Genomic DNA, 25,587 nt, shown 5'->3' with positions numbered 1-25,587 from the left:
CACCCAACTTACCAGCAGTCTCACTCAATAAAAAGCACCAAGGAGGAAAGGAGCAAAAGCTCAATGAATATTATTAGTTAACATTTGCTACTTTATGATTAACTGTCAATTAATGACAGTTTCAGGTCAGGTCAGGTCTGCTGCTCCAGTCCTGCAGGGGCTGTAAACGAACCAATCAGCTGCTGTTTTCTCTCAGCATCACATCAACTGGACGTAAAACAAAAGGCTCCAGCATCAGGTTGTGTGGACTCATCTAGAAAACGGTTGTTTTATCTTTTCTCAGCTAATATTTCAGCAACCATGTCTTCAGCTCAGCATCTCAGAGATTTTATCAGAGAGAGACTAACTGCTGCTGCTCAAGAAATCTTCACTGAGGTCGAAAAAACCATCATTTGCTACGAGGAGCAGCTCGATGCTCAGCGCAGGATGATGGGGATCAACTGGAAACCGCAGATAAAACTCAACAGAATCGGTTCGGAGCTGCAGAGACAAAGTTCTGGTGGGTCTGGATGAAGGTGCTGATGTGTTAAATGCAGACAGAGATCCGTCACAGGACTGCAGTCAAGTCAGCTAACCGTAGCTCTCTGTCAAAGATTAGCTTCGTGCATACATGGTGCATTACGGTAACAGAGGGACGCAATTTCATGCGGAACAACTCGAACTGTAGAGAAAGTGAGAGGCTTAGCCATCAAAAATGTATATTTATAACACACATTTTACTTTTACATACATATATTATATCCAAAATAAATATTTAATACCAAATGGATTCAGACGTAATATTATGGGTGTTCAATGGTTACCCAGGAAACGTGTTTGTCATTTTCAGGATTATGTTTTTTCTCAAAACCAAAGAGGTGACAATAATCTTTCTTTATTTTCTGTTAAATGATCAACTCTACCAAAAAAACTATACATATTTCATAATTTTACTACGCAGTCTGGAGATCCGGGTGAGTGTATAAATGTAGTAAGACTTAGATGTACAGTCTGAGATTATTCAGATTATCATCATTTCATGTTTCCCATCTGTTGCCAAAATATCTATTTCATATCCAGGCTTAAAAGAACGATAAAATACACAAAGGGCAGTTCCAGTCTTTTCTGTTTTCTGTCAGTTGTACTGGATTTGCCGTTTTCCTGCTGTCACATCGAATCTGTAAATAGATATCAACATGACTGCCTGCTATCAACTGTAGTAGATTTTTCTCTGAGTGAAGCCTATGAACCTGCATAGCTCTGTTTCCCTGGCTGGCTCTGTCAAAGTCTCATTCCTCCCTGGATCATCTCCTGTCAATCACTGAGGCTATAAGCAACATTTAATATGTCTAATTAGCTTAAAGTAATAGCAAAAGCAAGCTAAAAAGCATAGAAGTAGAAAATAATAAAATAAAGCCCTGCAGGAGACTGAAGAAACAGATGTAAAATTTTCTGACCCGATATGTTTGGTGGTCCTCCTTCCAGTTCTGGGTCTGGAACCTCCACCAGACATGAGATGACAGTGCTGTATGCCACACCGTTTCTTTCCTTATGTTCCAACTGACTTTGTACAAATTTCTTGAATGCAGTTCCACACTAACATTATACCCAATTTCTTTGAGTTGTTCAAAGAGTAACTGATGCTGAAGACATTGTTCCCTCTGCTTGTTGTTGAGCCTTCTTACTCCATGTTTATGAAAAGACATGTTACTGTTGAGGACTGACTTTGACACAATGTCCCTGAACTGTCCATATTCTAGACATTTTTTCTAGAGACATCTCTTGCATGCTCATTGCTCAGGTGCTCAACAAAATCTAGATTTTACTGCCTAACCAGCATTTTGGCTAGAACTACTAACATGACTGTAATTTTCCCTACTGTGATAGAGGGGCCATTAACAACCCAAACCAGGTGTGTTAGCACAGCAAAGGGCCAAATACCCTCACTGTTAACATTTCCACATTTCCAGTGGTAGCATTTACACAAACTACAGTGCCAGCATGCATTGGTGTAAATTCAACATATTTTAGGATAAGACCATTTCCTCTACAGCAGTGTTTCCCATTTCCAGTCGTCAGAATCCATTGCCCTGCATGTTTTAGGTGTTTCCCTTCTGTCACACTTCTGAGTTGAATGAATGTGTGATTAATAGGATTCTGCAGCACTAATTTCCTACGAACCATGTGACACTTACTGTCCAGACTGTCTGAGAATAACCGGGCTGATAAATGAGATGGGCATCAATTAATCTATATCAATGATCTCTTTGTCCCTGCAGACCTGAAGCCACATGTTTCCACTGAAGAGGAAGCTGCTGCCATCCACCAAGTCTGTAACCAAGGGAAGAGTTCCAGTGAGGACCAAGAGGAAGCAGAACCTCAATGGAGTGAAGAACAACATATGGAACAAGAATCTCCACTGATTGAAGAACAGACAGAACCAGGATCTCCAGGGATCAAAGAGGAAGAGGAGGATATGCAACTTGTATTGGTTGAACGGAGAAACCTAAACACTGAATGGATCAAAGAGGAAGAAGAGGAACCAAAACCTTCATTGACAGAAGAAAATGAGGAATTCAGGATTTCTTGGGCTAAAGAGGAATGCATAGCACCAGAAACAGCACTGATTGAAAACCAGGTGGAAGTAGGACCTCCATGGATTAAAGACAAAGAGATGGAACCAGAAGCGTCTGTGACAAAGGAAAGTCAGGAATCTGAGTTCTCAAGGGCTAAAGAGAAACGGGTGATACTGAGTGAAAGAAGGCAAGAACCTGAAACTCAGTGGATTAAGGTAGAGGAGGAAACAGAATCTCCACTGAGAGAGGACCTAGATTTTTCACTGCTTAAGCATGAGCAGCAGGAACCAGAATATTTGCCACTTCGACAGGAGCAGAAGGACCAGAGCAGTCGGGATGGAGAGCAGCTAGTCCAGAAGCAGTCCATTGCTTTGATTGAGACTTCTACTCTTCAAAAATGTGATTTCAGTGAAGAACCAAGAACTGAGCAGCTTTTCTTTCACATCTCTACTGTAGATGAGACAAAAGATCAGGAAGAAATCAATTCCTCTGTGTCTCAGAGTCAGTCTCATACTGGCTCCAAGAATATGTCTTTCAAATGTGACATTTGTGGGACATCTTTTAATAAAAAGTACAACTTCGAAAAGCATTGCCAAAGTCACACAGGTAAGAGGCTTTTTTCTTGTGACACGTGTGGAAAAAGTTTCTCTCGAAGTGGCTATTTAAAAGTTCACCAAAAACTTCATACGAGTGAGAGGCCTTTTACTTGTGAAGCTTGTGGAAAATCCTTTGTTCGAATGGGGTATTTAAAAGCTCACAAGAAAAGTCATACAGGTGAGAAGTCTTTTTTCTGTGACATATGTGGTAAAGGTTTGTCTAGAATGGATCATTTAAGTCATCACATGAAAACTCATACCGGTGAAAGGCCTTTTTCTTGTGACACATGTGGGAAAAGCTTTTCTCGACTTGATAATTTAAATCTTCACAAGAAAATTCATACAGGTGAGAGGCCCTTTTCTTGTGAAACATGTGGAAAATGTTTTTCACATAGTTCAAATTTAAATGCTCACAGGAGAACCCACACAGGTGAGAGACCTTATTCATGTCAGACATGTGGGAAAGCTTTTAGTATTCGCAATCGCTTAAATGTACACCAGAGAACCCACACAGGTGAGAGGCCTTTTTCATGTCAAGTATGTGGGAAAAGCTTCATTGAAAGTAGAAAACTGAATTTCCACATGAAACAAAAACACATAAATGAGAAGTAGTCATTTGACCTCAGATCGATGTACCATTACATATTCTTTTATTCTGGACAGTGGCCAAACTACAACAGTGAAAGAAGGTCTAAGCAGATGTTATTAAGTGGCACATATTTTAATATAATAAGCCATTAATCAACAATTTATTGTAAGTTGATTAATAGTTTTGCATTCTGACTGGAGACGATCCTGAAGCTGCAAACTAAAAGGACTAAAAGTTGATCAAACTTCAGGTCAGTTACACTTTCTTTTATTTCAGAATCAAAACTTTCAAAAATACAACTGATCAGAACATTGGTGTCATAAAAACTTTAAACAGAAGGAATTGAAAAGAAAATCAACAGTTTGGTGTGTAAAGTGACCTGCATATTAAACATCCTGTGCAGAGGCTTCATACACACCTGGACACAAATGTTGGCACCCTGCTGTGAATCGAAACAAAAACCCGCAATCCTCCATATTGAGCAGGTCTCTGACAGCAGACTTCATGTCTGCACTCCGCAGTTAAACTATACTTTGCTGTTTGTTGAGAGATAAAGCAGGAGCCAATCAGCGAATGCAGTCAGCTGTCAATCAAATGTCTTCGGTCCTGCTCACTGCTGCTAGTTTTACCCCTACATTAGGGCCGTATGTCGGAGTCAGAGAGCCTGAATGATTAACTGCACACCAGTTCTGATAAACACAAAAAGCTGGTTCACCTGTATTCAATGATGCTGCCGCAGTAATAAAACCCATTATAGTTTTGATTCTGAATTACAGAAGTTACTTTTTTATGCCCTGACTGTGTGGTGTTGAATGGGTTCAGACCATTTTTTTGTGATAAAGACTATCTGTTCTTTGTTTGCTTGTTTAAATGTTCAATAAAGATAACTTAAAAATAAAACAACGCTACCAGAAGTTTGTCACCGCTTATCATCCTGAAGCAGTTTCCTTCATCTGCTGAGTTCATCGGGTCGGACCTCCATCTCTGTCAAGACTTTTGTTCCGTCCGTCGGTCACAGCAGAAGCTTCTAAAGATGAACTGGAAGGTGAAGATTTAAATAACATATTATAAACTCCAATCCTGTGAGGATTGGCTGATGATTTGAATGTTAAACATGCAACTTTTTATTGTTAAGAAATTCAGATTTGAACCAGCCTCCAATCCAGGAATGGACGTCCCAACAAGCAACATGAGGTCAGAGCCTCAGACCTCTAAATACGGCTGAACACCATCAAGGTCTCTCAGCAAGTAAATCAGTGAACACAACATCTAAAAACGAAACAAAAATCAAACAACAACCTTCCAAATATTTTACAGAAAGTTATTTCTCATCTTTGCAACATCACTAGTACTGAAGAAAAGCATTAACAAAAAAAACTAGTTCACAGACTGAACTTTTCCCCTGCAATGTCCACCTTTCTGGTGGCGCCTGACTCCCTTCCATGAGGAAAACCTATTTCCACATTCCTCACATCCATAGAGCTTTCCACAGCTTCTCATGTGGGCACCTACTTCAGATTTATCTCGAAAACTTTTCCCACATTTGCTACAATTTAAGGTTGGTTTCTTCTTGTGGGACTTCCTGTGGGCTGCCAGCTTCTGTTTATCTTTAAAACTTTTCCCACATTTGCAACATTTGTTGGCCGGACTTTTGTGGGACTTCATGTGGGCAATATAAGAAGTCCTATAAAGAAAAAGTATTTTGCATATTCTACAAAACAAAGTCTCAGCAGCTGAGGAAGTTTCTCGGTGGCTGACTAATGGCTTTGTGGTGTTGGACGTTTCCCGCCATGTTTTATACGATATGGGTTCCTGTTCTTTGTGCCTCTTCATGTGGGATTTCTTGGTTGAATGACAAGCGAACCTTTTCTTGCATAACCCACAGTAAAATGGCTTTGCACGTTTCCTCTGGTGTATTTTCAGGTGAGACTTCAGTGAATATTCAGAAGTGAAATGTTTCCCACAGGTTTCACAAAATGGCTGCTCCCACTTGTGAGCTTTGTAGTGATTTTTTAGGAAAGCAAGTTCAGCAAAGCCTCGCTTGCATATTTCGCAGAAGAAGTTCTTCTGTCTGCTTTTGACTCCGGCTAGCTGCCGAGCTTTCAGGTCGTCCACCAGGTGGGCCATCTTGTGGTCCCTCAGGCGAGCATGTTGGGCGAAGCGTTCTCCACAGCGCTTGCAAACATACGGTTTCACACCCGGATGCGTCTTTAGATGCTGATTCAAACTCTGAGATTTCACTACGGCACTGCACACGTAGCATTTACTGAACTTCACAGTGTTGGTGTGAGAACGACGCTCTGACCCTGCAGAGCTGGTTCCTTCCTGGTTCTGGTCCTCAGCTGCAGGTCGGGTCGGAGTGACCTGCTGCTCCCAGTCTGGGCTCTTTTGCTGCTGCTGGACGGGTTCTGATCCATACTGCTCCTGACCTGGTGTCACACCGGAGTAGAAACCGTAAAGCTCCATGAATCTGTGGTGATCTTCTGGCGAGTTCTGACAGTGAAGCGGACCAGCGCCTGGTTCTGGCTGAAACCAGCCATGTTGTTGACAAGTTGAGGCCATTAGAAGTTTCTCCTCCCAACTCCTGACTGATTCCTGCTGCTGAAAACGTGGAGGCTCTGGTTCCTCTTGCATCTGCTCAGAATCGCATGAATAAATAGTTTTAAGCTCGATAAAAGTTTGCTGCTCCTCTGCAGGGTTCTGACACTGAAACTGCTCTGGTTCTGGTTCTGGTCCAATCCAGCCATGTTCCTGAGACCCTGCTGCCATAAACTGTTCTGCCTCCCAGCCGCTGCAGAGCTTCTTCCTCTCCTGCTGGACAGGTGGCGGTTCTGATCCATTACGTTCCTCTGTGATCTGCTCAGTATCCAGCGTTGCACCTGAGTAGAAAAGGTGCTGAAGTTCTGGACGGTTCTGATGGTGAAGCTGTTCCTTGTCTGGTTCTGGTTGATCAGAAGGCAACGGGTCCATAAAGGCGTTGGTTTCACACGTCGATAACAGCTGCTGGATCTGCTGGCTGCTCTGGATCAGGAAAGTGAGCCACTGAGGTTTCTCATGTTCACCGTCAGACCGTGGAGGTTCTGGTTCTGGTTGCTCATGTTCACCGTCAGACCGTGGAGGTTCTGGTTCTGGTTGCTCATGTTCACCGTCAGACCGTGGAGGTTCTGGTTCCTCCTGTTTGACTTTAATTCGTGGAGGTTCTGGATCTCTCTCGTCCGCTTTAACCTTTAAACCTTCTGGGTTCTCTAGTTTCTCTTCAAACTCTGGAGGTTCTAGTTTTTCTTGGTCTTCTTTGATCTTCATAGGTTCTTCCGGATCCTTTTTAATATCTATAAACTCTGAATTTATTTCACCATCTTCAAACTCTGGAGGTTCTGGAGGTTCATCCTCAAACTGAGGAAGATCTACATCCTCCTCATCCACCTTCACACCCAAACCTTCTGGATTCTTCTGGTCCTCTTCACACTGCAGATAATCTGAATCTGACGGTCCATTTTCTGGTTCTTCTGTAAACTGTGGCGGTTCTGGTTCCCTCTGGTCATTGAGAACGTCCTCTTCCTTCCAGACTTGTTGCTTTGGGAAGTCTGGAGGAACAGAAAGGAACAACAGAATAATTTCCCAGAATGAAACTGATGCTGTGATTCACAGAGTGTGGGCCAGCTGCTCTGGTACCATCGGTCTAAATTAAGTCCATTTCGACCCAAATATATTTGATTTATTTTTAGAATGAAGCAAAATAACTGGAGATTTAAGATATTTTCTACAATCTGATCTGATCCCTAATGAACAATACAATAATAGTAATAATACTAAAACATGAATCAACAATCTGAGGTCTAATGATGGCACTTGGCAAAATGTAATGTTTCAGTTGTTGGCTGTGTTCTATGACTTTGTGTTGTTATGATGTGAAGCACCTTGAACTGCCTTGTAGCTGAAATGTGCTGCACAAATAAACTGGAACTTTGCCTTGAAGAAGCAGGATGTTCCTCAGTTATTTTGTCTCTCTTATCCATCCAAACTATTTATTGGTTCTGAAAACAGGCCTAAAACCTGAGCTCCTGGCTCAGAAAGCTGCTCAGCATCTTCACCTGTTCTGCACTGCAAAAACACAAAATCTTAACAAGTAATTTTGGTCTAATTTGTAGTGAAAATATCTTAATAAACATGATACAAGCGGCCGAAATGGGTTTTCTCCGTAGGGTGTCTGGGCTCTCCCTTAGAGATAGGGAGAGAAGCTCAGTCATCCAGGAGAGACTCAGAGTAGAGCCGCTGCTCCTTCACATCGAGAGGAGCCAGTTGAGGAGCATCTGGTCAGGATGCCTCCTGGACGCCTCCCTGGTGAGGAGTTCATGTCCCACCGGGAGGAGGGGAAAACCGGGACACGCTGGAGGGACAATGTCTCTCGGCTGGCCTGGGAACGCCTCGGGATTCCCCCAGAGGAGCTGGAAGTCTGGGTGGGTGGATGGATGGATGGAAACATGAAACAAGGCAAAACTAACTTGCAAGTAGTTTTGTTTCTCCTATATCTTTCAGCAAGATATAAGTGCCTGTTTTAAGTAAATAATTTCTTAATGCTGATGAAAAAGTATTGTTCCATTGGCAGATTTTCTTCACTTATAAAACAAGATATTTTCTCATGCTACAAATGAAGTCATCTGCCAACGTAACAATTACTTTTTCATCAATACTAAGGAATTATTGACTCTAAACAATTTGGAAAATATTGCTGAAAAATGACTTGTAAGTTAGTTTGGTCTTATTTTAAGTGTACTAAGATATCTGCACTAGAAACTAAACCAAGAATAATTGGTAAGATGTTGTGTTTTTGAGTGTGATGAGCTCTATACTGGTTCTGGTGAATTTCATACTGGTTCTGGTGAATTTCATACCGGTTCTGGTGAATTTCATACTGGTTCTGGTGAATTTCATACCGGTTCTGGTGAATTTCATACTGGTTCTGGTGAGCTGATTCCAGCAGATATCCAGCTTTCTGATCTCCTCTTGGTACTGGATCACCGTTTCTCCAAACTCTGGTTCCTTCTGGTCTTTAATCTGAATATGATCATGTTTCCCTCCAATACAATGAGGTTCTGGTTCCTGCTGGTTCTGTCTAATTTTTTGAGGTTCTGGTTTCTTCTTGAGGTTCTGACCGACCCAGAGCTCTGGGTCTTTCGTATTGGTGACATGCTGCTTTGGCTCGTCTGTAGGAACAAGGAGACACAAGAACTCATTAACACGATGACCGTCTCCAGAACCGGTGTTGGTTCTGATCCAGACATCCTGGTTTGTTCCTCTGAAGAACCGGATAGTGAAGTATGTTTACGTTCTGTAAAATTCAGAAGGATCCACTTACTATGCCAACACCTCTCAAAATTAATATTACCATTTTAAAAGATGAGTGATGTGTTATTAATCTCAGATTCAGATTTGATGTTGATATTAATTTGGAGTTCAGGTGTCGAACCGTTAAGAACTGGAGTAAAAAGTCCATTTTATGAGTTATTGCAAATAGAATAAATATTTAGTTATTGTCAAATGATCCAATGAGTTTACACTCTAAGATCATTTCTGTTTTACTACAACCGTAAAGAACAAATAAATTCAATTAGTAACAATTGAGATTTATTTCCAAAAATAACAAACTAAACACTGATTTCTCTTTGGAATTGAAGGACTTTATGATTTAATAATCACGCTTCCTCAGTCAGCTATATGATGTACAAATTCAATTTACAGTAAGAGAGCAAATACATTTAAGGTAGAGAAAGAAAACAAAGCAAATCAACTTCACTCAACATTTTTCCATCTCTTCTCTGTAAAAACGTGTAAATGGCGAACCTGCCAGTTAGGTCCCATGTAAGGTCTCTAATTTTTTAAAGCTTAACTTTATAACTATTGTTGGCGTTTTCTTTTTCCTCTGAAATCATTTAAATGGTTTTATTTTCCAGTTCTAGTCTACTTAAATGAAGCAAATTAGCTCGGCAACACGGACGAACCGAATACAAATTTAGCTAAATGGTAGCTGCTAAAGCTAGCAACTGGGCGGTTGGTAACAGTTGCCATGGTAACAGGAAGAAAAATCCCAACCAAACGGCTGATTTCTCATTTATTTATTTTGTATTTTATTTTCTGGGTCGGAACTAGCTGGTCTCTGTAGCTTCTTACCGATTCTGGTGAGTTTTATCTGAGGTTTCCAGCATTTTTCCAGCAGTTTAATCTCCTCCTCGTAGCGGAAGATGGTTTTTTCTACCTGGGTGAAGATTTCTTCCGCAGCAGCAGTTAGTCTCTGTCTGATAAAATCCCTCAGCTGCTGAAATGAAGACATTGTTACTGAATATTTAGCTAAAACACAACAAGACAACACAAGCTGCTGCTGGAGCCGTTTTGTTTTACTTCCGCTGAGCGTCACGCTGAAACACAGCAGCTGATTTATGGCAAGCCGTTTTAACATAAATTCGGTTTCGTCTGACTATCCGTAATTACATTCCAGATATCTAAAATTGGATTTTGACTAGACAAAACTACATTTTGACTATCCGGAATGGTAATTTAAGATATCTGTATTTACATTCTGACTAGGAATAATAATAATTCAAGATATCTTCAATTACATTTTGACTAGTCAAAATTCCTTTCAAGATATCTCAAATAACTGGATTCGTCATCGGAAGGGTCATACATCCGTAATTATAATTTAAGATATCTCGAACGTAATTATGACTAGTCAGAATTACAGTTTTAGATATCTGAAGTAAGAAATTGCATGTAAGCCTCTCTTTGGCTGTACTGAGCTGTCCAAACAATTGCCTGAACATTCAATGGCGCCGGCAGTTTTGGACAAAATTGTAAGAAATTGCTACAATATAGAAAGAGTTCTCCAGAATGGGATATGCGGAGAGCGCGATTTTATTATATTAATATTAATATTCCGCAGCCCGGGCCAGTTCAGGTAATAACCAGATGTAGTTTTTATACTGTGGTAAAGCTATCTGCCTCTTCGGAAACTATAGTAAAGCCAGCCAGCTCTTGATTTTGACCTGCTACACAGAACTACAGCTCCCTCCTTTAGCTCCTCTGAAAATAAAAGCGCAGCCCCGGTTCATGTCTGATTCACACTTTAAGTTGCTTTCCAGCGTCTATAAAAGTTTAAAGCTTTGTGTTCATGGATTTGCAATAGGAAATTATGTATATCAAAATGTATACATTGTGTGAAGTGCATAGTGTCACCCTTAGGAGACACAGGGACACCTGTAGAGGATAGACAGATATAGACAGACAGAGAAAAATAGTTGTATAAAGTAAACATTATGCTAAGGCATTTGAATATGATTCTATTTTAGGTGGTGGAGGTAGACCAGCTATTCATATTAGCTATAAGAGAGCAGATCGACTTTCTTTTGGCCCAAGGTGGGGCTTTGTGGTCCTCTGGCCACTACCAACCACTGATGCTGAAGAGGTTCTTAGTGTAGTTGTAGAACCAACCAATCCAGGCTCAGTCAGCAGCAACTTCAGTCAGTTAATCTTGCAGTCAATCATATTTCAGATCTGAAGGAGAAATACCAGGCCTGTTGTGCAGAAATAGCAAATGCTTTATTGATTTAAGTACATGTCACTATGTTTGAGGAGTGACAAACATCAATAACATTTGATCAAATGCATTGTTCTAAAGATACAATTACTACAAATAAAACTCGGAACTGATATGAGTAGGTAACCTTACAAATTTAATTATAAAATGTTAAGGTGTTTAAAGACATGACAAATTAAATATACATTCTGGAGAGGGAAAGAACAATAAAAATTCTACTTTTGGAAATGTTCATGTAGAAATAACAAGTATATCCCAACCCCCTTTTCAAATGCATCTTTTGGAACCTTTGAGCTTCTTTAGAATTGGATTTTGATTTTAATCCAAATGAGCCGAGTTCATTACATGAACTAGAACAATCATTACAAAAGATTAAACTACAATGCCCATTTACACAGAAAACAAAAAAAAATAAATCTTACCTTAGATTTTCCAGTGCAAAAATCACTTCAAATAAGTCACAAGTAAGATATAAGTAACTTTTCATCAAGATATGAGCTTGTTTTAAGTCATTTTTTCCTTAATATTGATGAAGAAGAACTTATTACATTGTCAGATTAGTTCACTTATAGCAAGGGAAAGATGTTCAGTTATAATTAATATGCCAATGTAACTATTTTTTCAACAATGCTAAATAATTAGACTTAAAACAAGCTCATGTCTTGATGAAAAGTTACATGTATATTAGTTTTATCTCTAATGTACTAAGAAATTTGCACTAGAAAGTAGTCCAAAAATACTTGATAAGACCTTTTGTTTTTGCAGTGTGGCTCAAACATCCACCTTTAAATCGTGAAACAAAAAAGTGGTTAAAAAGACAGTAAATATTGCATTTACAATTCAATATTTTCCAAGTTTGGCCACTACATTACCTTTACTATAACTTGCTTTAAAACACATAACTCTTTTTTAAAAGAACTGGTTATTACACTCATTAGCTGATTATGCAACACCAAAGGTAGGTGCCTGCAGCATCCCGTCTGTCATGTACTTTGTGAAAGACTCATAATCTGGGTGTACAGGAAGGTGGAGTACTATAAGGCAAGTATTTGCTTCTGGGAAGATTTTGTTAGCCTCATGGAGGAATTCAATTTGTGGACGATGGGGAAAGCCCAGTGGAGGCACCGTGGATGCTCTGGCAAACTCCAGTATCATTTCAAGGGCATTCTCCTTCTGAAAGACAAAATGTTGCAATTATTACCTTTGTTATAAGGTATCCAGCAGGTACTCTTAAAGACATTGTAGGAGCTATTTCTCCATTTTCAGTTAAATCTTAAAATTTAGATTATTTAGTTTATTTGTATTTTGTTTCTTATTTTCTAGCTGATTAGAGACAACTTGCTGGGAGCGCTGCTGATTGCCGGCCAGTTTGTCATTCCTGAGGTTTGAAAAGCCTCTATAGTTTTAAATTATTTGATAACTTGGCTTTATTTCTGAACCAAATATGAGGATTATGAGCGACTCAATGTTTTAGTGTTTTCCGTTACTGAATTAATGTCTAAATTAGGGCTGTTGTAAACGAATATTTTAGTAATCGAGTAATCTATCGATTATTCTTACGATTAATCGAGTAATCGGATAAAAAAAATTTATAATATAAACTATTGGCAAATCTGCAATAACACCAGTTAGTCCAGATCAGTCCAATATCTCCTTTTTGAGCATCCCTAACAGTTAAATGTTTGTAGTTTAGAAAGTTTACTTGTAACAGTAGTTTGCTTTAACCTGAAGAAAAGTTATACTAAGATATTAAATTATATTCAAATAATAAAGTGGCAGGCTCACAAATATGCTTATAAAAATGTCTATACTCCAGCTTTTAGTTTATGTATTTATCTTCAGTGAGTAATACACATACACGTAAAAGAACTAAGTAAACAACTCATTTAACTCTAACATTTTATTGATAATAACGCAATAACATTAAACCTCCAGTAAAGTTTCAAATCAGTAGTACAGCAAATCTCTTGCTTTTTTGTTCTAAAGTTCAAACAGAAAAGATAAATAAAGAAAATACTTGATTTAAAAATAAAACAAGTTTAGACAAAATAGTAAATACTGCATTTTATACAATATATTTTAAGTCTAAGGTGCAACAAATTCCTTGCTTTTTTCAGTGCTAACACAAAAGAGTAAAAAAATATTCATTAGCTTTAAATAGAAAAGTTAAGGCAACCAGAGAATACAGCGGTCGCATGTCTGTGATGATCATATTTAAAATGCTGTTTGTGAACTCAGCTGCTTGAACAACCGAACATCCTGGAAGCCTTTGAACAAAGCTGTCCAACGTATGACTCTTCGGTTCACTGAAAAGAAGCACAATGTAATGATTATTTGTTTATTCCTTGTTATGAATTAAATATATTTCAAGTGCACTAATTTGGATATTATAACATTTAATATTATTAAGTTGGAATCTGCACTGACAGCTCATCTGCTATGATAGCAGCTTTAGTTTCAGTTTTATTTTATTTATGGATTTAAGGCTTTCATTTATGTGTGAGTTTGAGGATGCTTTAATTAAAAGCATTATTTTTAACCATCACAGAAAAATCTAAATGCAGTGAAATGTTTTTTTATGTATTGGAAAACAGAATGTAATCTATATGTTAGGAAAAAAATAAACTTACTCAAAATGTAAAGGTTTGAGTTTGTACAGAGTTCTGCAGCCTTAACTAGTCATGATAAAATGCAAAAATGTTGCTATTTTTATTAAAACGATGCTATTATTTATTCTTGATTGCTTAGGTATAAACAAATATAGAATTACTACAAAAAATATTAATCAAAAATTTCTAATTCATACATAACAGTAGCGAGAAGAAAAGACTGTAACTTTTCAGGATGGAAAGACACCAATAAATAAATGCTTTTCAGCTTATGCCTGTAATCTGTTGCTGCGTATTTTTATTAACAAACTTCCATTAAGTCCTGCATAATTTCTCTCAGTTCCACCCTCACATACAATTTACACTACACCCGGTTAAGTAACTGCTATGTTTAGATGTAACGTCAGCAAAATAATGTGCCTCAATTTACATCTATAACATGGCAGATTATCACACAACGTAGTTAGCAAAGAGAACATAAACGTTACCTGTTGGCAACCGTGTACGAGTTGGATGCATGTAGCGGGTGTTTTCTCTTCAGATGCTGCAACATTGATGTCGTGCTGTTGTGGTGCGCCAATTCTGCTTTGCAGTGGATGCATTGCGCTGTGTTGTCCTTTCTGTTTAGCCTAAAATGTTCCCAAACTTGACATTTTTTGTCGCTTTCGGGGTTCTCCTTCTGAGCATTCTCCGGTTCCCTCCATAGCTACAAACTTAGCACATGTGCTCCAGGCGCTAACGGAAGTGGTAGCGTTGTGCAACACAAAAACCCTCCGGCTAGACCAGTGTGCTGCGTATTTAACAGCATTGCTTATTACAATACAATAAATTTAGCGAAGCTTCGAGGCAGATAAATTTCCTCGAGGATTTTTTGTAATCGAGTTACTCGATGAATCGTTTCAGCCCTAGTCTAAATTAAAAAAGGGGTTGCCACTGTTGAGAAAAAATGATTATTTTTAGTGCTTAATACAGTTAATCTTACAGCATGTGTAAAAGTTATATTCAATACTCTTATTTGGAACAGGTTTTGTCTGAGATGTGGGATGGGGCCTCCCGCTGTCACACAGAGCCATAAAATTAGCATTCCGATGGGGCAGAAGTACGGGAGTTTGGGGGAAGAGACTTCAGAGGTATCTGCGAAATCTCATCTCAGGACCTTTCGGAGCCAGGGATCCACCCGTACCAGACAGGGATTAGCACTAAGTGGTCCGCCCTTTTGCTTAGACAAAAACCAGATGGCCCTCCAATCTTTGCCGTAAATCAGGGAGGTTCTTAAGTTTCTCTGAGTCCCTACGGGAGTTTCTAATTGGTCGAAGAACGGAACGCCTTAATTGAATATATTAAATTGAAGAAACACCCACTCAGTATAAAATTTCGTGTCAGCGCTAAAAATCCAGAGAGCGGCCACTATTTTTTGCTTTTTGCATGGGCTCTCTCCAAAGACGCGTCTTTGCCTTTTTTGTCTGTCTTTGTCTTCGTTTTGTTGATCTGTCTTCTCTGTCTTTGTCTGTATAAGGAAATCAATGCATATCTCTGTACCTCTGCAGTTTTGTTAATTGATTCATGCGTTGCTTTGTATGGGATTAAACTCTGTGATCTGTGACGTCAACGCGCTCTGTTGTTGTTTCACTTTCTCCAGCTGCAGCACCGCCCGCTAGGGACCCCGGGACTTTAAGGAAGAAAGAGCCAAACGTTTTGTCCAAAGTTAATGTTAAATTATTCTTCCTTAATACCACCTTTCATAAGTTTCAATAAGGAACGCCCACCACGGCTTCTCATGTAGATTATGAAAATTGTGAAATGAAAATGTGAAAGCCAATAATGTAATTTCTCATAATGAACAAAGACTGTGATGGACTGGCTACCTGTCCAGGTGTACCCGCCTCTCGCCCGCTGCTGGTGCGAGATGGGAACAAATCATATACACAACAAATCGCTTCAATACGGGACGCAAAATACTGGACTATTTCGTATTTTATAGGGCGAATAGCAACTCCAGTGCTAACTAAATAGGCTACTTAAATTTTCCCAATTAATATTTCTTTATTCCACTAGCACGAAGCTAACGTAGCCTGGTAAGCTACAGTTAGAACCGACATCTGAACATCCACTTACCTTCACTTGACGTTGAAAATGTTTTCTTGTTGCAGAGAATAAATTATCTGTATTTCTTAATTTATGTCGAGCACGAGCTGCAGCGCTGAATATTGTAATAAAAACACGAGCATTTGAGCTGGACTGACCTCATTGTGGACCACGGACTAGCACAATAAAGTAGCCTAAGGCTAGAAGGCCTGTCCGCCAAAATGCTACATAAATCTGTGACGTTTTGACTGGACACAGTGCTAATTCAAGATATCAGTAATGTCATTTTGACTAGTCAGAATGTCAATTTAAGATATCTTAAATGGAAAAGCTGAATAATTCAAGATATCTCTAATTCCTTTAGAGATATCTTAAAAGGAATGTTGACTAGTCAAAATTACAATTCAAGATATCTTTAATTTAGTTTTGTCTAGTCATTATTTGCTTTTAAGATATCTATAATTTACTTTTCACTAGTCAAAACTACATTTCTCCTATCCAAAAATACATTTAAGATATCTTGAATTATGTTGTCATTTAAGATATCTTTAATTAGAATTATGACTAGTCAAAACTAAAATCGAGATATCTTGAATTTACTTTATGCCTAGTCATAATTTAATTGTAGATATCTGAAATGTGTATTTCAGATAGTCAATAATTCATTGTAGATATCTTGAATTGACGTCTCCATACAAGTCAATGGTAAATCTGACGTCATTTCGACTAGTCAGAATGTAATTAGAGATATATTAAATCGCTAAAACGTCTAGTCATAAGACAGTTTAAGACACATATGTCAGAGTCAAGGCCCGCGGGCCACATCCGGCCCGCGAGAAGGTTTTTTACGGCCCCTGGAATGATCTTGATTTATTATTAGAACCGGCCCGCAGACCGCAGTAAGCCGGCACCCCGTCTGAAAAAAAAATACCTTCCTTATTTGAACTGTAAGTAGTTCTTTAAATGTTCTGTGAGATGATGTACTTACCCATGTATCCATAACAACCGGAACTTTCAATATCCACCAAGTTATTGCCGAAATATACCATCTATTAAAGGAGTGCCCCCCGGATTAATTACACTCTCTGCAGCTGCAGCTGCGAAGTTACAGTATTAACCCGATACTTGTTGGAAAGTGCAACGTCTCCCCTTTCAGAAACCGTTGGAATTTTTCCACTTAGCGCTACGTGTGGCGGAATTACGGTACTGCAAATTTAGATGTGTCGCCGGCGACACGTGTAGAAGGGACAACTGTTTTCTTTGATGAACCTGAACAAAACATCACACAGAAGTCAACTTACTGCTGAACACCTTCACTCAATTCTGAGGATTTCCTCAGCTCAGAGCCTTACCCCGAACATTGATGAACTTGTGGAAAAGATGGGACACCACCAAGTATCACCCTCAACCTCAAACAAGTGAACATTACTGTGCAATCACATATTTAGAGTTTTTACTCAGTTCAAGTTTAAAAGTTAAAGTTTAATATTTGTTTTCACTGCATGTTACTTCTCCTTGATGAAAGTGCTGTTTTTGATTAATAGATTTTTGCACTTTATTTTATTGTATTTCAATCCAATTATATTTTAAAAATATTTCAGTTGTGTCTGTTGAAAATTAAAGATTACTGACAGAGCCATAAGATTTGCTTTATTTATCTGATCATATTGGAATATATTTGTTAGGTTTTCAGTAGGTTCAATTAGGTTCACTAGACTATATGCGTCATTTAAAAAAATTTCAATGAACATTCGATCAGTCCGGCCCTCGGCTTGTAGCTAAATTTTTTATTTGGCCCTCCGTCCATTTGACTTTGACACCCCTGGTTTAAGATATCTGGAATGTAAGGGCGGCAAAACCGAATTTATGTTAAAACGGCTTGCCATAGCGGATTTACCCATAGACATGAAAACGCCGACGCGTCATAGAGCGGGTCGGCCCGTTGCTGAGATACGTCACAGCGTCCGCCATATTGAATGTGGCCCATGTGCCAGAAAGCAGTAAATGGACCGAACTTCAGAAAGTGACGTTCTACATTAAGTTAATATCTGTCATTGACACATTCTCTCTCTCTCACACTAATATATTTGGTAAGAAAATAAATGACTAAAAACAGAGTTTCTAACTTTTGATGTGATTAATTGTTTTGGGGGATTTCTGAATAAAGAGCAGAATGTTTTTATTTGATAGAAATGATTCTGATAATTGACATTGATGAACAAATACACACTTTTACAGTGTTTTATTAAAGAACATATTTACATGACTCCATCATTTAATGTACATTTAACATTTCAAGACAAGAAAAAAAATATTTTCTTGTACTTATTTTTTTAAATATATTATTGATAAATGACTTTTGATTTACCAATGTCGTTGTCACTTGACAATGGCTCTGATAAATCATTGGCAAACATTAAACTACATATTTTTCTTACTTTTTTCCGGGGGGAAAACTGATTACAGTTTGTTAACTCTGCTATTGACAGCAGAGTGAAAATAATTCTAACAGAGTATTACATTACATAAGCCGTATTAATACACTAATACTTCAAATTGAGATGTTTAAAAATACACAAAAGGTGAAAGAATAAAACACATTTATTTATTATGTGTTTATTATACTGGGAACACTGGCCACAGGCAGGGCTTCAGTCTGCTGGTCAGACTGGGAGAACTCCAATGACTCCTGCTACACAGGCTAAAGCTCAGGATAAAACAGAAATGATCCAAAAGTGTAATAGAAAATAAATATATTTTTCCTTCACATTCAGAAAAAAGACATTTTCAGCATGTTGGGGCTCTGACTCGTAGCATCTTTATAGCATAGCTAAATGCCAGTGTTCTGACTATCAGCGCTACCTTGTCAGATTTTTCTACCGTAGCACGGATAGATAGATATGTCTATCTGTCTGTGCTACCCGTCCAAAGCTGCTACCGTCATGTTTACAATCAGAAAACTATAGCAGGTTGTTAATGTTAAATATATTGGATAACATTATTTAAGTGATGGGACTGAAGTGGAAGCTTAGGAGTTGTGGTTAGCTTAGCATCGGAACAATTTATATACATGACGAAACCACAAGAAGATCACTTCTGAATATCCTACAGGTTAAAAATATTTTAAATACAGAGGCGTTTGTAAGAATAAAACAGTATCAGACAGAGGAAACAGGTTTTATTGGAATTAAATTAAAGACAAATACAGATCAGTGTGACTCTTTTTTGTATGACAGACTTTATTAAATGCAGCCAGAATGTGTCCACCGAACTGCACAGGTCACTGAAATGATAGGATATGATTCATATTCACTAATATTACACCGCTATTACGCTGCTTCAATCCCACATAGTATCGCTAACATCTATTTAGCAAGGTTTAGTAATAAAGAGTGTTATTAAACTAAAATATTTTAAAGTATAGGGACAAAAAATCCCACAAAACAACGGATTTTGTCCTGATTAACTGCCAAATAATCACTTGTTTACAGCAACAACATTGCAGACGGCAAACTATAAATTAATTAAAATTTATAAATAAATTTACAAACTGCCTGTCATGTAACCTAAAACTGCATGTTATGCACAACGGTATAACCATGATACCAACATTATCTACCTACACAGTTCTAAAAATCAGCCTCTGTCCTCCTTTGCTCTGCCGTTAGAGAGCGAAGGACAGTTCTGCCCCCAGGTCAACTCTCCATTTGCAGTGTTTACAACAGAAATCCTATGGTTACCTACTTAGTGCAACACAGACACACCAAAAATCAGCAACTCAGGTTTTTTAAAGATTGGTGATCGGCCAAAAAAATTGCAATTGGTGAATAGCTGCTGTTTTTTTTTAATAGCAATTTCTCTGTAGAACTGTTGATGACCAATCAATGTGAAGACCATTACTACAAACACAACCTGTTCCGATGCTTTAAAATTAACATCCATATTTTGACAGCTCCCTGCTTCTTGCTCAGGCCGAAGGCCCGAACCCAAACGCTCCACCGCCTCTGACTCTGCAAGCACCAGATCAGACACAGCTGCGGGGTCTGATGGACCGTAGAGCCGCTGTTAGCAAGGCTAACGTTTTGAGAAGTGGAGGGAAACAATGGTTCTGATCCATGTTAATATGAGATTTTAAAAATCCTGTTGAATATTTTCTTCATCACCGCTCCAGCCCTGCGCTGGAAAGAGAAAATGAAAATGTGAGGAATGACTCCCTGATGCTCCGCCCCAATGCTAAAGACACGTCAAACTTGGACCAATAATAATCAAGCATTCAATATGGACGTTTGCCAGAACAAAACAGACAATTTTTCAACAACACCGTCAAAATCCTCTTAGCCAGTGATAAAATTAAGGCACTCTGACCTTATTCATTCTCAAAGCCTCATTCAGGGCCCCCAAAGCTCCGGGGCCCCGGGCTGCTAAAATCTAAAATCCGGGCTTTGCTGTTCCCTTCCAGCCCAGCAGGCGGCGGAAACGGACCTCAGGTGACCCCCAGCGGAAGTAGAAGAAAAAAGGCTCAAGCAGCAACACGGACTTGCGATCCGCCATTATAGCAAAGTTAGAAGTTAGAAAACGGTTGTTTTATCGTTTCTCAGCTAATATTTCAGCAACCATGTCTTCAGCTCAGCATCTCAGAGATTTTATCAGAGAGAGACTAACTGCTGCTGCTCAAGAAATCTTCACTGAGGTCGAAAAAACCATCATTTGCTACGAGGAGCAGCTCGATGCTCAGCGCAGGATGATGGGGATCAACTGGAAACCACAGATAAAACTCAACAGAATCGGTTCGGAGCTGCAGAGACAAAGTTCTGGTGGGTCTGGATGAAGGTGCTGATGTGTTAAATGCAGACAGAGATATTTGCTGCTAACTGGGCTGAACACGAACCGTTATTAGCTCGGATGCAACAGACGATTATTTTTCAAACTGTATCAACAATTGAAAGAGAAAATAAACTCAGATGACATCATGGGATTCATTATTCTATTCAGTTTATTTACAACAAATGCCTTCTAGTTTACACTATACAGAGCAAAATCAGTTTCTAATTGCGAGAAATGATTAGAATTTATTTCACAGGACAAAGATTCTACCATCTGGTTCTGGTTCTGGTTTACTCTTTACCTTCAGAACCAAAACATTCAGTTCTTATGCTCTTCTGATCTGGATCAAACTAGAAAGCTGCTAAGTTCCTTTAAACTAATTATAGTTCCAGACAATGAATACTAATAAACATTAAAACAACTTTTTAAATATGTCACATTTAACCACAAGGACTGATTGTTGTCTACAGTCAGCTGGTAGATTAATGGTAAAAACAGAAGAAATTGTTAATAATGATAGAAATGAGTTATTATAAAAATCGAGTCACACCCATAAAAACATTTAAAACATTTGTTAATTCAAAACATGAATGCAGTTTTGATGATTTATTTTTTCAGCTACAATCTTTGCTTTCAAATGATGTAACAAAACGTTAGATATTATATTTGTTTCTATTTTTACACATGGTTTTATTTATCTGAGAAATAAATCAGAAAATTCAGGAAATAAAGCAGAAAACAAAATAAATAAAGCAAAAAGTGAATATTAGTACAAAGTGAGTGCTGTAAGGAGATTGACTCTCTGAAAGGACATTATATTTATTACTAAACCAAAACCAAAAGGATGTAATGATGTTGTGAATGAATGAAATCAGGAGTCAGAGGTCAACTGTTGTTCTGTTCATATAACAGACTGATGTGGAACAACAGCTCAAGTTTTAAAAGGTTTTTCCTTCATCGTTTTAAAGAACATTATGATCAGATCTTGTTTTTAACATAAATATTGATCTGATCAGAATCTGTTCATTTTTATTTCTTCCAACTGACTCAAACGTTTCCATTGAAGGAATAACCGTCGGTTTGCTTTGATCTGCCAACAATGAGCAAAGTTTCTATATTTTCCCTCCAGGAACATCTGATATCAGCCAGAGAGCAACAAGAACCTTCAGCTCTCACTTCCACTGATTTATGTAAATGTTCTGGTTAGCAGGCTTAACTAGCTGCTGCTAGTTAGCTTATTCTCTGTTTCTCAGTAATTGAATCTATTTAACCGTGTGCTGACAAACTGTACTGAAAAGTTTTCTCACGCGTCCTAAAACTCGCTGGTCCCCAACCTTGTGCTCACCTTTCTTTTTTGGGAGACGTCAGTGTTTCAGAGTTCAGTCCATGTGGAGAGGAGCTGCCTCGCTGCGTGACGGTAACAGCAGCCAAAACTCTACAGAAACTACCGTATATCCTTCCCTTCTCTCCTGTATTACCAGCTAATTCTGTGAAACGTCTCGTTTTATTGTGGATTCCATTTTGTTTATTAAATTCTGTGATTCGCTCATCGTTTCACCCACAGCTCCGCCGTGGAGCTGCAGTCTCCTGACAAGCTTCTTCCCCACTCAGCCTCTGTCTGAGAGTCTGCTGAGCTCATCATACACACTACTCCTATCCTAAGAACGGTCCTAAACGGCAGCATGGAGAAGCATTGTTTGATCACATGGATAAGGGGGATTGTCAGAAAGAGTAGGAGCTTCTTAAAGAGACAGATGCCAGTTAAAGGCCTCAAATACGGCTGTGATGCAAAGGAAAATTTGTTTAAAGTTTTTTTCTTTTATGCAGTATTTTCATAACAGCTGAAAGCCTTTTGTTCATCCTAACCTGTTTGTCTGATGGGTTTTAATTATTGAAAACATGGATTTTACTTTGTGCATCCCTACTTATTTTTAGAAATATGTTTTCCGGCTGTTTCCCTAAATATAATATGAACTGATAGTGTTTTTATTGTTTAGCAGACATCCTACAGCAACATGTCTGGAAGGATGAGAAAGATCCGATGCAGAAGGTCCAAAAGCGTTTTGAGGGGACATCCAGTCTGGACCGGGAGGAACCAGAAGCTTCACAGATTAAAAATGAACCGGAGGAACTCTGCAGCAGACAGGAGCCTGTCAACCTTCTGGAGAAACCCAGTGGTCAGGACAGGGATTTTCATGAAGTAGAACCAAACACTAAAAAACTCTGTCATAACTACTCATCCTTAACATGTGATGTTTGTGGAAAAACCTTTAAATCAAAGTATAATTCTCAGGTGCATCACAGAATGCACTTGGGTTTAAAGCCATTTGTTTGTACAGTATGTGGAAAAGGTTTCTCTCAAAAAACTCATTTAAAGGGCCACATAAGCATCCACACAGGCGAGTGGCCTTTTTATTGCAAAATATGTGGCAGAGGTTGTGTTGACCGTCGGCGCCTGAATAATCACATGCGTACCCACTCAAGGGAGAAATCATTTACTTGTGAAATATGTGGGATAGGCTTCACCCTGCTGAGCTCATTGAACTCCCACCTGAGGAAACACAACAGAGAGAGACTATTTTCCTGTCCAACATGTGGTAAAATATTCACCCGCAAAGTTTCCCTCAAAGCTCACATGTGGGTACACACAGGTGAGAAACCTTTCTCATGTACAGTATGTGGAATTAAATTCAGGACAGCCAATGGAATGTACAGCCATAAAAAATCACATAAAGACGAGGAAACAAATCTGGTTTAATGTTCAGGAAGACTGAATTATTGTTTTTTAAATGGGGTTTTGTAGGCAGCCATAATCCACACTAATGGATTAAATAGACATCTGGTAATTTAGTTATTGTCACCATGGTGAACATTTTCTTGATGGTGAAAATGTTCACCACTGAAATTGCAGTGGATTTTTCCTGAAGGATAAATAATATTTGGACAATCAGCTTTCTCATTTATAACAGTAAAACAGAACTCCAACAGAATTAAAAACATTATGATTTAAAACAGAAAAATACATTAAATCAGAAATAACATCAATAATTTGATCAGTTAACATAATTATCAGGAAATTAGTAGTTTAGTCAAATGTTCTGGAGAACCCAGGCTGGTTAGTGGCTGATGGGAATAGCAGGTTCTACCAGAACTTATGTTCACTGTTTGATATTTGGACTTTTTAAAGTAATTTACAATCTTATGTTTGCTGTACAGATGCTCTGTATTGTTTTCTGTAAAGCTGTTCATGTTTTAGTGAGTCGGGGACGTTAGCACTGATGCTAACATCTGATGTAAATCATATTTTCCTTTGTGGTTAATTTTGTGTTATTCATGGTTTTTGTTGAATAAACCAGAAATGTAATTAGAATCTTACTGCAGTTGATATATTCAGCCGTACCTCCAACCTGTGAATGATTTTCATGTGAAATGATGTTTTCATTCTGAACTAAAGATCATCATGTTAATGAGGAGCCAGAGTTTAACCTCAGCCTCTTCATGTTCCTGGTTTCCAGGAACATTAAAGAAAGTCTCAACAGGTAAAGCTCATTTTGATGATCCATCCAGAGAAACTCTACTGAACCTTTAGAAAACTTACAATGTATTTTACTTTGATGAAACCATCTTAGGGACAGCTGGTCATAGAGATCAGTCCCATCTTTGGATAATAAACACAGACCTGGCAGGTGTGCTGCGTGGCCCCATGTCTGCCGTTGGGACGTAACAAAACACGTAAATGAACAACCCGCCATCTCTGGTTCTGATTTATTTAAAACTCAGACATGATCTGCTGTGAAGGATTACAGTTCCCACATGTTCCCTCTTAACGTTTGTGCTAGTGAACCAGAGCAACAGGTTAGTTTTGAACTGATTCTTTACTGACTGAACTTCCAGTTCAGTCTGATCAACTAAAACTCCAGGTCTGAAATATGAGTCATATTTATTTGATGGGATTTGGTTGTGGTGCTCGTACCAATTGCAGTGTTGATTTTGAAACATATTTTCTTGATTTGTAATTATTTATTACAGGGACGGTTCATATTAACATTTCAGTCATTATGTCAGAGTTAACCAGAAGCATGTATTTTTTCTCCACTGAATAAATGTCCTGAAATTAAAGGTTTGATTATTAAAATTTTCTATGTAAAATTGCGCTGTTGGGATAAATTAGAAACTATTTTAAAGCTTTTGAACATCTTTACCAAGGCTGCCAGTTATTGTGGAGGACACTTTACCTGGCAAACTGAACCTCCTTTGAAATGAAACGGTGCCAACTCATTTTAGATTAGTTGTGTAATTCCTACAGTCCAGGAACAACCAGGTTGATGCATAAGAGAGTCATCAATTAATTTATATTAATATCTTCCTTTGTCTCTGCAGACCTCCGAACTGTCTGCATTCTGGACGAAGCTCCTACCACCTGGTTCTAGTTTATTCTTTATCCCCAGAACCAAACCTGGAGGAGCAGCTTCAGTTTTTATGTTCTTTTATTCTGGAACAAACTTGGAAAGTTTATTCCAGAAAACTGGAAAGCTGCTGAAACCCTAAGTTTCTTGAAACCAGTGGTGTCCAAAGTGGGCCCCTGAGGGCCGGGCCCCTGAGGGCCGGCATCCTGCATGTTTAATTCTCTCCCTGGTACCAACAACCTTTCAGGAGGTCAATGTTCTTCTTAGGCCTCTAACGAGCCATGATGTGATCCAGGTGTGTTAAACCAGGGAGAGACTAAATCATCCAGGAT

General features: G+C 38.6%; 2 protein-coding genes and 1 pseudogene across 6 annotated transcripts; 2 read left to right on the top strand and 1 right to left on the bottom strand.

The window, feature by feature from the left end:
- Window positions 1–170: 170 nt before the first annotated feature.
- Window positions 171–24,219, top strand: LOC114146327 (gastrula zinc finger protein XlCGF7.1-like). Of its 3 annotated transcripts, none has more exons than XM_028020295.1 (2): window positions 171–499; window positions 22,850–24,219. In XM_028020295.1, the coding sequence occupies exons 1-2, from the start codon at window positions 301–303 to the stop codon at window positions 23,605–23,607; spliced, it is 957 nt and encodes a 318-aa protein (XP_027876096.1). In that variant the 5' UTR covers window positions 171–300; the 3' UTR covers window positions 23,608–24,219. The 3 variants fall into 3 exon arrangements, with proteins under 3 accessions (XP_027876096.1, XP_027876095.1, XP_027876094.1); XM_028020294.1 differs by lacking the exon at window positions 171–499 and adding an exon at window positions 20,240–20,839; XM_028020293.1 differs by lacking the exon at window positions 171–499 and adding an exon at window positions 20,240–20,839 and having other exon boundaries at window positions 22,847–24,219.
- LOC114146291 (zinc finger and SCAN domain-containing protein 2 pseudogene) lies at window positions 2,259–5,101 on the top strand (annotated as a pseudogene).
- LOC114146252 (zinc finger protein 343-like) lies at window positions 3,785–10,415 on the bottom strand. Of its 3 annotated transcripts, none has more exons than XM_028020173.1 (3): window positions 9,909–10,415; window positions 8,675–8,944; window positions 3,785–7,324 (listed from the first exon to the last, which is right to left on the bottom strand). In XM_028020173.1, exons 1-3 carry the CDS (start codon window positions 10,192–10,194, stop codon window positions 5,118–5,120), a joined length of 2,763 nt encoding a protein of 920 aa, XP_027875974.1. In that variant the 5' UTR covers window positions 10,195–10,415; the 3' UTR covers window positions 3,785–5,117. The 3 variants fall into 3 exon arrangements, with proteins under 3 accessions (XP_027875974.1, XP_027875975.1, XP_027875976.1); XM_028020174.1 differs by having other exon boundaries at window positions 8,696–8,944; window positions 9,909–10,414; XM_028020175.1 differs by lacking the exon at window positions 8,675–8,944.
- Window positions 24,220–25,587: the final 1,368 nt, after the last annotated feature.

This window comes from Xiphophorus couchianus, chromosome 6 (genome assembly GCF_001444195.1).
Source record: "Xiphophorus couchianus chromosome 6, X_couchianus-1.0, whole genome shotgun sequence".
NCBI classification, from domain to species: Eukaryota; Metazoa; Chordata; class Actinopteri; order Cyprinodontiformes; family Poeciliidae; genus Xiphophorus; species Xiphophorus couchianus.
Note: the sequence above shows the minus strand (reverse complement) of the source record. Positions and strands in the feature narration are given on the sequence as shown.